The sequence below is a fragment of the Nerophis ophidion genome, linkage group LG26, assembly GCF_033978795.1.
Source record: "Nerophis ophidion isolate RoL-2023_Sa linkage group LG26, RoL_Noph_v1.0, whole genome shotgun sequence".
Classification (NCBI taxonomy): domain Eukaryota; kingdom Metazoa; phylum Chordata; class Actinopteri; order Syngnathiformes; family Syngnathidae; genus Nerophis; species Nerophis ophidion.
The window spans coordinates 29,669,005-29,682,376 of NC_084636.1; the positions used below are offsets into that span (position 1 = coordinate 29,669,005).

The 13,372-nt window shown below is 42.4% G+C and overlaps 1 protein-coding gene across 2 annotated transcripts in view; it reads right to left on the reverse strand.

Annotated features, from left to right (window-relative positions):
- Positions 1 to 13,372, reverse strand: part of ghrhrl (growth hormone releasing hormone receptor, like) — a 67,416-nt gene that overhangs the window by 13,838 nt on the left and 40,206 nt on the right. For both annotated transcript variants that reach the window (XM_061888324.1, XM_061888323.1), the window contains exons 9-10: positions 11,488 to 11,557; positions 11,206 to 11,297 (exon numbers count right to left, since the gene is read on the reverse strand). In XM_061888324.1, coding sequence (XP_061744308.1) covers positions 11,206 to 11,297; positions 11,488 to 11,557 — 162 coding nt within the window. The remainder of the gene's footprint in view (positions 1 to 11,205; positions 11,298 to 11,487; positions 11,558 to 13,372) is intronic.

Consider the following 13,372-nt stretch of genomic DNA (forward strand, 5'->3'; position numbering starts at 1 on the left):
GTAATATCGCTAAAATTCGCTCCATTCTGTCCACTAAAGACGCTGAGATCATTATCCATGCGTTTGTTACGTCTCGTCTCGATTACTGTAACGTATTATTTTCGGGTCTGCCCATGTCTAGCATTAAAAGATTACAGTTGGTACAAAATGCGGCTGCTAGACTTTTGACAAGAACAAGAAAGTTTGATCACATTACACCTGTACTGGCTCACCTGCACTGGCTTCCTGTGCACTTAAGATGTGACTTTAAGGTTTTACTACTTACGTATAAAATACTACACGGTCTAGCTCCATCCTATCTTGCCGATTGTATTGTACCATATGTCCTGGCAAGAAATCTGCGTTCAAAGGACTCCGGCTTATTAGTGATTCCCAAAGCCCAAAAAAAGTCTGCGGGCTATAGAGCGTTTTCATTTCGGGCTCCAGTACTCTGGAATGCCCTCCCGGTAACAGTTCGAGATGCCACCTCAGTAGAAGCATTTAAGTCTCACCTTAAAACTCATTTGTATACTCTAGCCTTTAAATAGACTCCCTTTTTAGACCAGTTGATCTGCCGTTTCTTTTCTTTTTCTTCTATGTCCCACTCTCCCTTGTGGAAGGGGTCTGGTCCGGTCCGGTGGCCATGTACTGCTTGCCTGTGTATCGGCTGGGGACATCTCTGCGCTGCTGATCCGCCTCCGCTTGGGATGGTTTCCTGCTGGCTCCGCTGTGAACGGGACTCTCGCTGCTGTGTTGGATCCGCTTTGGACTAGACTCTCGTGACTGTGTTGGATCCATTATAGATTGAACTTTCACAGTATCATGTTAGACCCGCTCGACATCCATTGCTTTCCTCCTCTCCAAGGTTCTCATAGTCATCATTGTCACCGATGTCCCACTGGGTGTGAGTTTTCCTTGCCCTTATGTGGGCCTACCGAGGATGTCGTAGTGGTTTGTGCAGCCCTTTGAGACACTAGTGATTTAGGGCTATATAAGAAAACATTGATTGATTGATTGTTATAAAGATAATTTGTGATAAAATTCACGAAAAATTCAAATTTTTTAATTACCAAAAAAAAAGTCATTTATTCATGCATTTTCAGCAACACAAAGTCAGGGGCATGCGCACTAGCGTCATTTGGCGTAATAATCATGGCGGACTAACTACACAGACTTTGCTCGGGAGATTTACCCTCGGAGTAAACAGAGCCAAGCGCCAAACGTCATTTTCCCTCACTTCCCCCCGTGCGTTTAAGAGCGCACTGCTGTGTTTAGATGGAGACAGGTGTGGACAATATTGGAGACAGACTCACTTGTCCCCACACTAAAAGTATAAAGCGAAGGAGAAGACGGTTTGTTTTGCAGCAGGCAATGTGTCGGCAACGTTGTCACAACTTGTTTATAAAGTCTTTAGTTTGTGTACTGGGATGTTCACTCGTCCTTTACTTAACTGCAAACTGTACAAGTGTTCAAATAACATCAATACTAGCTCAAATGTTTTGTCGTCTCATTGAACTGAATGGAGGCAGTGGAGATTGTTTATTCGATGTGAGAGGTGTCACTTTTCTGTATTTTTTTTTGGGCCAAACTGTTGTATTGAACCAAGAGAAGAACAAAGCTTGTTCATTAGACTTCATCTTCATTAGCGAAACTGCTTCGTGTTTTATTTTAATATCAAAAAGTAAACACAAGGATTTTATACATTACTTGTGTTTTTTTTCAGGTCACAAAGGTTTTACTTCAAAAAACAATTATGTGACGCAGCATTTTGCTAATGTGTTATTGTGTATAGTTAATTCCTATATGACATATTTATCAATCAATCAATCAATGTTTACTTATATAGCCCTAAATCACTAGTGTCTCAAAGGGCTGCACAGACCACCACGACATCCTCGGTAGGCCCACATAAGGGCAAGGAAAACTCACACCCAGTGGGACGTCGGTGACAATGATGACTATGAGAACCTTAGAGAGGAGGAAAGCAATGGATGTCGAGCGGGTCTAACATGATACTGTGAAAGTTCAATCCATAATGGATCCAACACAGTCGCGAGAGTCCAGTCCAAAGCGGATCCAACACAGCAGCGAGAGTCCCGTTCACAGCGGAGCCAGCAGGAAACCATCCCAAGCGGAGGCGGATCAGCAGCGCAGAGATGTCCCCAGCCGATACACAGGCGAGCAGTACATGGCCACCGGATCGGACCGGACCCCCTCCACAAGGGAGAGTGGGACATAGAAGAAAAAGAAAAGAAACGGCAGATCAACTGGTCTAAAAAGGGAGTCTATTTAAAGGCTAGAGTATACAAATGAGTTTTAAGGTGAGACTTAAATGCTTCTACTGAGCATTATTTATGTTCAAACTCTTAATGGATCTGTCCCGATATATTATCTACTTGTACATATAAACGTACAAAACTTCCCCCCAAAAAATCATAATGATAAAAAAAAAAAAAAATACCTACCTCTATCAAAATGTAAAAATAGTAATAAAGGTATCATGAAATGACAAAAAGCTTTGGAGCCCCTGCCTCGAAATAAAATGTTCGCCTTGGTGCTGTAAAATATATGAACCCTCCCTTAAGGCAACACTTGCCTTGACCTTAAAAAATAAAAAATTCGAGGCCTGCTCATTTTTTCCCCAAGACTGATTTATGACGCCTCTTATAGTTTGTGCTGAAATTGCATATAAGGACTCCAGATATCATTAAATATTGTATCACCTTTAGACAAACGGCCAATAAGTTATGGACAATTAGTAGCAAGCAGTTATTCTTACTCTGCAAAGACATTTTTCAACCAATCTTGCTCAAACATTACATACAAATGCCTTTTTGTGGTGGTAAGTGCCGCTGAGAAAAGGCTTTGATCCTTAGGATGGCTATGCAGAACGAAATTAAGACTGAACAAACACAGAATGCTGGACGATAGCAAAGACTTACTATGCGTGGAGCAGATGGCGTCCACAAAGTACATTCGTACATGACATGAAAATCATCAATGTCCCCACAAAGAAGGATAACAGCAATTTAAATATTGTTGATAAGCTAAAACAAAAGCAGGTGCGGGGAATAGCGCTCAAAAGAAGACATGAAAATGCGACAGGAAAATACCAACAAAACAGGAATAGTCAGCAAAAATAGGAGCGCAAGACAAGAACTAAAACACTACACACAGGAAAACACCAAAAATCGCAAAATAAGCCACGGCGTGATATGACAGGTGGTGACAGTACACCTACTTTGAGACAAGAGCTATAGTGATGCACGCTTGGTTATGGTTTAAATTCATATCCAACAACGTTTTACTGTCAATATTGGCTACTGAGTTTAATTTTTTTTATGATTTCTGCAGGTGGTGTGCCTCCGTTTTTTTTTCCAATGAAAAAACTGTGCCTTGGCTCTAAAAAGGTTGAAAAACACTGCACGGAGGTATGGGGGTTCTAGGATGACAGGGGATGCAAAACAATAACATATATTCCCATTATTTATTATTTAGTTTTTAACTTATATCTCAACTCTTTACACTGCTGCTGGAATTTCAATTTTCCTGAGGGAACGCTCCTGAAGGAATCAATAAAGTACCATCTATCCATACGCGCACTAAATTAAATTCCATCTGAACTTTAAACAAAATAATCACATTACTTATTCTGTGCGATTTTGCAATGCAACTCTGAGTGACAGGTGATGACAAGCGGCCAGAACAGATAACAATGATCGCCAACACTGTTCAATTATTGTAACGTCTTTGACTGTCAAGACGCTTTTTTTTAAAGAGGACGGGAATTCCTTCGATTGCTTGATAGGCTCCAGCAGCCCCCGCGACACCGAAAGGGACAAGCGGCAGAAAATAGATGGCTGGATGCACTTTATTTAGCAAAACTGTTCATATTTGGCCGTAACCACATCACAAACATTAGTAAAAAACTTACATCGAGCAAAACTGGTCATTGTATGCTGCATGTACAAACCAGGCTTACACTCTTTGACATCTATCATATCAACAGCACCCGCTTGCTCGCTCTCACCTGCACCAACACACACACTCATGCCACCTAGCCACTAATGCCTTTATGGCCACACAAAAAGTCGGACAACTCAAACATCGTAGATAACGTGTACATTTCAGGTTGTTACACTAGGACTCCTCAATCAGATGTGTGCTTATTCTACTGTCATTTATCAAGAATGTTCATTTCCATTCATCCATCCATCCATTTTTCTACCGCTTGTCTCTTTCAGAGTTGCGGGGGGTCGCTGGAGTCTATCTCAGCTGCATTCGGGTGGAAGGCGGGGTACACCCTGGACAAGTCGCCAGCTCAGCGCAGGGCCAACACAGATAGACAGACAACATTCACACTCACATTCACACACAATTTAGTGTTGCCAATCAACCTATACTATCCTATTGGAGGTGGGAGGAAGCCGGAGTACCCGGAGGGAACCCACGCAGTCACGGGGAGAACATGCAAACTCTGCACAGAAAGATCCCGAGCCCGGGATTGAACTCAGGACCTTTGTATTGTGAGGCAGACGCACTAACCTCTCCTCCACCGTGCTGCCTGAGAATTTTAATTTATGGATTGTACGGTAATCATGAAATGCTGTTACTATATTCTTATCATTATGCTATGAAAAAGGTATATTTTACGGACAGAAAGTTAAAGGAATGTACACTTTATCCCATGTTTGCATCTAATTGTGCAAGAGGAACTCAAGATCAAGGTCGGCAAGTATGGTCTATGGCTGGACGGAACTCGTCATTTAACACGAGGCGAGGTCGTAATCTCACTAGAAGAAGAAAAGGGATTTGATAGGCCTTTTGATATTTTGCTCAAAAAGTTTCATTATGCGGGGCAGCACGGTGGCCCAGGGGTTAGTACGTCTGCCTCGCAATACGAAGGTCCCGAGTTTAATCCCGGGCTTGGTATCTTACTGTGTGAAGTTTGCATGTTCTCCATGTGACTGCGTGGGTTCCCTCCGGGTACTCCGGCTTCCTCCCACTTCCAAAGACATGCACCTGGGGATAGGTTGATTGGCAACACTAAAAATTGGCCCTAGTGTGTGAATGTGAGTGTGAATGTTGTCTGTCTATCTGTGTTGGCCCTGCGATGAGGTGGCGACTTGTCCAGGGTGTACCCCGCCTTCCGCCCGATCGTAGCTGAGATAGGCGGCAGCGCCCCCCGCCACCCAGAAAGGGACAAGCGGTAGAAAATGGATGGATGGATGGAGGTTCCTTATGTCTTTTTATTCATATACTCTTTCAAATGTTCTTGTTATCCGACAATATTTTCGGTATATTTAGATCAGGGGTGCCCATTGCGTCGATCGCGAGCTACCAGTCGACCGCGGGGGGTGTGTCAGTCGATCTCCAGCCAGGCTTTTAAAAAAAAATAGACCTAAAAATGAGTGATCATCAATCTTCACCAAGACGTCACTTAAATGACATTCACGGTACCGGAGGGTCTTGTGAGATGACGCTGGCTGCTGCAAGATCATTATTATGAAAATATGACCGAGAGGAAGGCGAGAAACACTTTTTATTTCAACAGACTCTCGCGCCGTACCTTCCGTCAAAACTCTAAAGGCCGACTGCACATTTCCTATCTTCACAATAAAAGCCCTGCTTCATGCTGCCTGCGCTAACTAAATACAGAGTCTCGGAAAACTGGCGTGCACAAGCGATCCCTCAGAAAGCTGGCATGCACATCACTTGTGCACGCCAGCTTTCTGAGACTCTTATTTTGTTAGCGCAGGCAGCATGAAGCAGGGCTTTTATTGTGAAGATAGGAAATGTGCAGTCGGCCTTTAGAGTTTTGACGGAAGGTACGGCGCGAGAGTCTGTTGAAATAAAAAGTGTTTCTCGCCTTCCTCTCTGTCATTTTTTCATAATAATGAACTGGCAGCAGCCAGCGTCATCTCACAAAACCCTCGGGTGCCGTGAATGTCAATCAAGCAAGCTACGGAATTTGCCGCCAATGTTTTTCTTGTAAAGTGTATGGAAGCTGGATGAATTAGATGCCAAAAACCAACCACTTTCATGTGGTGTTGTACAGAAAGGACAACTTTTTTTCTCCTCCATTTGAAAATGTGGGCGTTATCATCATTACTGTCTGATTCCAATCAATGCAAGTCATCAGAATCAGGTAATACACCAACTTATATTCTTGTCTTCGTGAAAGAAAGACATCTATATGTGTTACACATGTTTGTATTATCATTAAACACATTTAACTTGTTTACAAAAATGTCTCTTTCATAAATAAATAAATATAAATGATATATATAAATGAGGTAGATCCCCTCGAGTTGGTCAATTGAAAAGTAGCTCGCCTGCAGAAAAAGTGTGGGCACCCCTGATTTAGATAGAAACATGTTTCGACTGTCATCTGCAGTCTTCTTCAGAAGGGTAAAGATTCCATCCAAATATACTGCGTGGGTTCCCTCCGGGTACTCCGGCTTCCTCCCACTTCCAAAGACATGCACCTGGGGATAGGTTGATTGGCGACACTAAAAATTGGCCCTAGTGTGTGAATGTGAGTGTGAATGTTGTCTGTCTGTGTTGGCCCTGTGATGAGGTGGCAACTTGTCCAGGGTGTACGCCGCCTTCCACCCGATTGTAGCTGAGATAGGCGGCAGCGCCCCCGTGACTCCAAAAGGGAATAAGCGGTAGAAAATGGATGGATGGATGGATACAAGAAAATTTGAAAGAGCCTTTGATAGGGTCGAGTGGGAATATCTCGATTCGGTTTTGGCTGTGTCTTTGTTGCATGGATCAGACTACTCTATGATTCTTTAACAGAAATATCCTCACAGTTGGCATAAGATCACCCTCCTTGGTGCTTTGTCGAGGGACCAGTCAGACATGCCCCCTCTGAACCATCCGGTTTGATCTGGCTCTTGAACCGTTGGTTATCTGGCTTTGGGGAGGATAGACAATTTGAAGGTATTAATAGGAATATTAGCTGTAAGTTGTCAGTCTAACTGACGACTTGTTACTTTGTGTCAAACCCATCCTCTTCCACTCCATTCATTTAGGATATTGCACTTCAATTTGGCAGATATTTCGGCTGCAAATTAAATTTCAATAAAAGCGAGCGTCTTCCCATTAGCCACCTGCCACGAGGGATGCCGGTGTTCTTCTTTGCATTTAGAGTTGCCTCGGAAGGGGTTTAGGGACTTGGGTTGTATATTTATCACAGCCTCCTTACAGGACCTTTTTTTTAAGGGGAATTTCCGCCCACTTGTCGACAAAAGTAAGCCCGACATGACTTTCTTCTGCTCTTTTTAATTGGCAAAATTGGGGGTTTAATCGCCAAAATGATTCCCGGGCACGGCCACCGCTGCTGCTCACTGCTCCCTTCACCTCTCAGGGGGTGAACAAGGGGATGGGTCAAATGCAGAGGAGAGACAACCTTTTTTACAAATTTTGCGGAGCTGTCCATCAGAGCTGATTTGCCTCACCCTCACTTTTTATTGTTTCCTCCATGTCAGGCAACTTAGCCCCACTACCCCAATTACCCGCCCGGGTCTTCAATCAACCCCTTGTCTTCCCCGGATAATGCTCAGAAACGCCACATTTATCCATTCTACAATATAATTGGCTCCCTTAACGCCAACCGGCTTACTCATTTGAAAGAGAAATGGGAAGAGGAGATAGAAGTAGCAATGTCAGACGACCAATGGGATCAGATTCTAAAGCGGGTGCGTTCATCCTCCATTTCCGCAGGACAAAATTTATTGCAGAGCAAGGATCTTGTCAGAGTGCATCGTACGAACGCTTAACCGGAGAAAAATTGCCCTGCTGTAAACAACAAAACAGGTGCAAGCAGTCGCCTTCATAAACTATATTGCCAAAAGTATTTGTCCACCTGCCTCTACTCGCATATGAACTTGAAGTGCCATCCTATGGAATTGTCCAAAATGTATTGGTATCCTGGAGCATTCAAAGTTCCTTTTACTGGAACTAAGGTGAAAAGCCCAACTCCTAAAAAAAACAGCCCCACACCATATTTCCTCCTCCACCAAATTTCACAGTTAGCACAATGTAGTCTGAAATGTATAGTTCTCCTGGCAACCCCCAAATCCAGACTCGTCCATCAGATTACCAGATGGAAATGGCCATTGATTTTTTTGAACATTGATGTTCCAGGTAATGATTTAACCCCCAATTCCAACCCTTAATGCTGAGTGCCAAGCAGGTAGGTAATTGGTCCTATTTTTATAGTCTTTGGTATGACTCAGCCGAATCACCATAAATGATTCCAGGGCGCGGCACCGCTGCTGCCCACTGCTCCCCTCACCTCCCAGGGGGTGACCAAGGGTGATGGGTCAAATGTAGAGAATAATTTCGCCACATCTAGTATGTGTGTGACAATCATTGGTACTTTAACTTGAACTTTTAATCTTAGTTTCATTGAAGGTTTAGGATAGGCAAATATAAGCTTTGGCATCAGCCTATTCCTTTTTCGGTCATTCTTTTTGTGTGTAAAAGTGTATGATTGTTAAATATGTATAATCTGTACTGTTATACTGATCACACAAAATGGTTGATGGTGGATTATATGACCAAAACAAACTTATTTCATTCATTAAAAGCGTGATTCATCAGTCCAGAGAAGGCTCTAGAGTCCAGTGGCAACGTGCTTTACACCACTGCATCCTACACTTTGCATTGTACTTGATGATGTATGGCTTAGACGCAGCTGCACGGCCATGGAAACCCATTCCATGAAGCTCTCTGCGTACTGCACGTGGGCTAATTGTAAGGTCACATGAAGTTTGGAGCTCTGTAGCAATTGACTGTGCAGAAAGTCGGTGACCTCTTTGGACTATGAGCTTCAGCATCCGCTGACCCCTCTCAGTCAGTTTACGTGGCCTATCACTTGGTGGCTGAGTTGCTGTTGTTCCCAAACTGTTCACTTTTCTTATAATAAAGTTGACTTTCGAATATTTAGGAGCGAGGAAATTTCACAACTGGATTTGTTGCATAGTGGCATCCTATGACAGTTCCACGCTGGAAATCACTGAGAGCGGCCCATTCTTTCACAAATGTTTGTAGAAACAGTCTCCATGCCAAAGTGCTTGATTTTATACACCGGGCTAAGTGATTAGGACACCTGATTTTCATCATTTGGATGGGTGGCCAATTACTTTTGGGAATATAGTGTACGTGTTGGTCGTTTCCAGCACGTAATAGCTTCTGAGGTCAGATCTATGATACACTTACTACAGTGCTCTATATAGATCTAAGCTCTGATCCCTGCTTTGCTCTCTTTGGTTACCCTCAACCCACAATGCCTGATCTCCCATTTGCGAAACGTTGTGTGTTGGCTTTTATAACCTTGCTGGCAGAGGTGGGTAGAGTAGCCAGAAATTTTACTCAAGTAAGAGTACTGTTACTTTAGAGATGTATTACTCAAGTAAAAGTAAGGAGTAGTCACCCAAATATTTACTTGAGTAAAAGTAAAAAGTATGTTGTGAAAAAACTACTCAAGTACTGAGCAACTGATGAGTAACCTGATTACGGCAACAAATAATGCACAGAAACATAAAAATAGCAATGAGCAAATTCAGAGCCAGGAATATATCTTAAGCAACTAAAACAATAATATATATTAAATAATAGTACATTAAAATAAAATTTAAAAAAATGGCACATTGACCCACAATAACTTAACAGCACCATAGGCTCAGTAGGCATTCATTGATTTGATTGATTGATTGAAACTTGTATTAGTAGATTGCACAGTACAGTACATATTCCGTACAATTGACCACTAAATGGTAACACCTCAATAAGTTTTTCAACGTTTATCAATTACTTAGTAAATGACCAAGTCGAGGTGATCTACCTCATATATACATACACATACACACACATATCATTTATACACACACATATCATATATATATATACATTTATATATATATGTATATATATATATATACATTTATATATACAGTATATAATTCATATTTATTTATTTTGACGTTTTTGTTCACATGTTGAAGGTGTTTTAATGAATATACATGCATGTTTAACATATAGATTCCTATCTTTCATGAAGACAAGAATATAACTTGGTGTATTACCTGATTCTGATGACTTGTATTAATTGGAATCAGACAGTATTTTCAAATGGAGGAGAAAAAAAGTTCCTCTTTTCTGTCTAATACCACATGAAAGTCGTTGGTTTTTGGCATCTTATTTGTTCAGCTTCCATATTCGTTTTTATACACTTTACAAGAAATACATTGGCGGCAAACTCCGTAGCTTGCTAGCTTGTTTGCGCTGGCTTTCGGAGACTCTTATTTTGTTATCACAGGCGCGATGGAGCGGCACTTTTTTTGTGAAGACAGGAACTGTGCGATCAGTCTTTAGGGTTTTGACGGGAAGTACGGTTGAAATAAAAAGTTTATTTTTTCCTTTACACTTTTGATTGATTGGTTGAAACTTTTATTATTAGATTGCGCAGTACAGTACTTATTCCGTACAATTAACCACTAAATGGTAACACCCCAATACGTTTTTCAACTTGTTTTAGTCGGGTCATGTGACCGCCTGGCTCTGTTTGATTGGTCTAACGTCACCAGTGACTGCATGTGATTGGTGAAACGCAGGCTTGCGTAGATTCTACCATGAAGCTCTGTCATTAACCAAAACAAACATTAATAGATCGATTAAAAAAAAGTAGCGAGCTGAATGTAGATAAATGGAACGGAGTAAAAGTAGCGTTTCTTCTCTATAAATATACTCAAGTAAAAGTATGTTGCATAAAAACTACTTGTTGAAGTACAATTTCTCCCAAAAGTTACTCAAGTAAATGTAACGGAGTAAATGTAGCGCGTTACTACCCACCTCTGCTTGCTGGCACCTTATTTTATTTAAGTACAATAACTGCCTCAGGGACATCTTGACTATATAAAATTTGATTTTTGCCACCGGCTCCGGTTGTACAGAACTTGGCAGCCCTTCTTGGAGTATTTAAATGGAACCACAATTCTTCCAGAAAGTAATTAAGCCCCCCTGCCCTTTCCACACCTACCCGAACCCCCTTAACCCAGCTTGGACAATTATTTTGACTCAGGGGGATCACATTTAGAGAAATAAAATTGTCTGGGGGGCCGGTATAGCGCAAGGGGAAGGCTACAACAGTAGCGATAAGCCATCCAATTCATTTACCATTAAAAAAACACAAAAAAAAAACAGGGAAGCAATCACCTGTATTGTGAGGAGTTGTTGAACTGGATCAGACGAGGGCTGAGCTTCTGTATCAGAATCCTGACGATGTTGACAAACAGCATGAAATTGACCTATGCATAAATAAAAAGGAGGAGGAGGATGTGTGGCAGCTGGCAGCAACAATATGTGCAGCAGAGTGTGTAACTGACTTTTATGCACGGAAATTATTCATCGGGAGAATAGAAAAAAGATAAACAAATCATCTGCATGACAACGACCAGTGGTGTCGTACGCAGGTGTAACACAATGAGGAATATTTACCACAATGGAAACAATGATCGGGCCCTTGATGATCCACCAATAGAGCGAGTCCTCATTGATGTCCCAGCATCTGTCAAGATGGAGAGGGAGGGTTATTTGAAGATGGAACCCTCAGATCAGGTGCGTCAAAGTAACTCATTTTAGCTCAGGGGCCTAAAAGCTGGTAAAATCATGGCATAATTACTTTAAAAAAAAAGACAATTTCAGATTGTTTTCTTTGTTCTACTTTGGCCCAAAATAGAGCAAACACATTCGGAAAATGTACATATCACAAACCATCCTCAAGACGAAACATTTCAAGTTAGTTGGAAATTCTGAGGAAAATAATTGGTGGAGTTTCAAAAATTCAACTTAGACTTTGTCTCAGAGCCAAAAGCCATTAAAACTGTAAGTCACAGCCTATCTTGGATTGAGGTAAATCAAAAATAAATAAATACATATTAAATAAATAACTACAAATAAATTGCCGGCAGTAAGTCGAACACATTTCCAGTGAGGGTTGGACTCCGCCAAGGCTGTCCTTTGTCACCGATTCTGTTCATAACTTTTATGGACAGAATTTCTAGGCGCAGTCAAGGCGTTGAGGGGTTCTGGTTTGGTGACCGCAGGATTAGGTCTCTGCTTTTTGCAGATGATGTGGTCCTGATGGCTTCATCTGACCGGGATCTTCAGCTCCCACTGGATCGGTTTGCAGCCAAGTGTGAAGCGACCGGAATGACAATCAGTACCTCCATGTCCGAGTCAATGGTTCTCGCCCGGAAAAGGGTGGAATGCCATCTCCGGGTTGGGGAGGAGACCCTGCCCCAAGTGGAGGAGTTCAAGTACCTCGGAGTCTTGTTCACGAGTGAGGGAAGAGTGGATCGTGAGATCGACAGGCGGATCGGTGATGCGTAATGCGGACGTTGTACCGGTCCGTTGTGGTGAAGAAGGAGCTGAACCGGAAGGCAAAGCTCTCAATTTACCGGTCGATCTACGTTCCCCTCCTCACCTATGGTCATGAGCTTTGGGTCATGACCGAAAGGATAAGATCACGGGTACAAGCGGCCGAAATGAGTTTCCTCCGCCGTGTGGCGGGGCTCTCCCTTAGAGATAGGGTGAGAAGCTCTGCCATCCGGGAGGAACTCAAAGTAAAGCCGCTGCTCCTTCACATCGAGAGGAGCCAGATGAGGTGGTTCGTGCATCTGGTCAGGATGTCACCCGAACGCCTCCCTAGGGAGGTGTTTAGGGCACGTCCAACCGGTAGGAGACCACGAGAAAGACCCAGGACACGTTGGGAAGACTATGTCTCCCGGCTGGCCTGGGAACGCCTCGGGATCCCCCGGGAAGAGCTACACGAAGTGGCTGGGGAGAGGGAAGTCTGGGTTTCCCTGCTTAGGCTGTTGCCCCCACGACCCGACCTCGGATAAGCGGAAGAAGATGGATGGATAGACAACAAATAAATAATAAACAAATAAATAAATAAAAAACTCTTTTAGGTATCAAATACTTCATTTGTCATGTCCTCGTATTAATCTTGTGCAAACTCAACAAACAAAACAAACGGAAGTAAAAACTTTTCAAGTGTGTTGAGTTGAACTCTTAAGAGTTCACATTCTCTTTTTAGAGACATTTTGGGAAAATGAGGGTGCCAAACTCGAAGCAGTAGACTTTAAACTGCAGGTTTTACCTTTCATTTGGGTCAAGGGGGAGGAGCCGCAGCCACTGTGTACAACTTGCTTGCCTATCAGAATTGCTTTTGTGACATCCAGTGGACACATTTAAAACAGTAGTTTTTTTCATTAATCTCTTAAGGCCCAAACTGTTTGTTTACATGTTTGTTTGTTTTTTTTCTTTGGTATTTGGGCTTGTTGGACCCTATTTAGAATAAAAACTAAAAATCATCTTT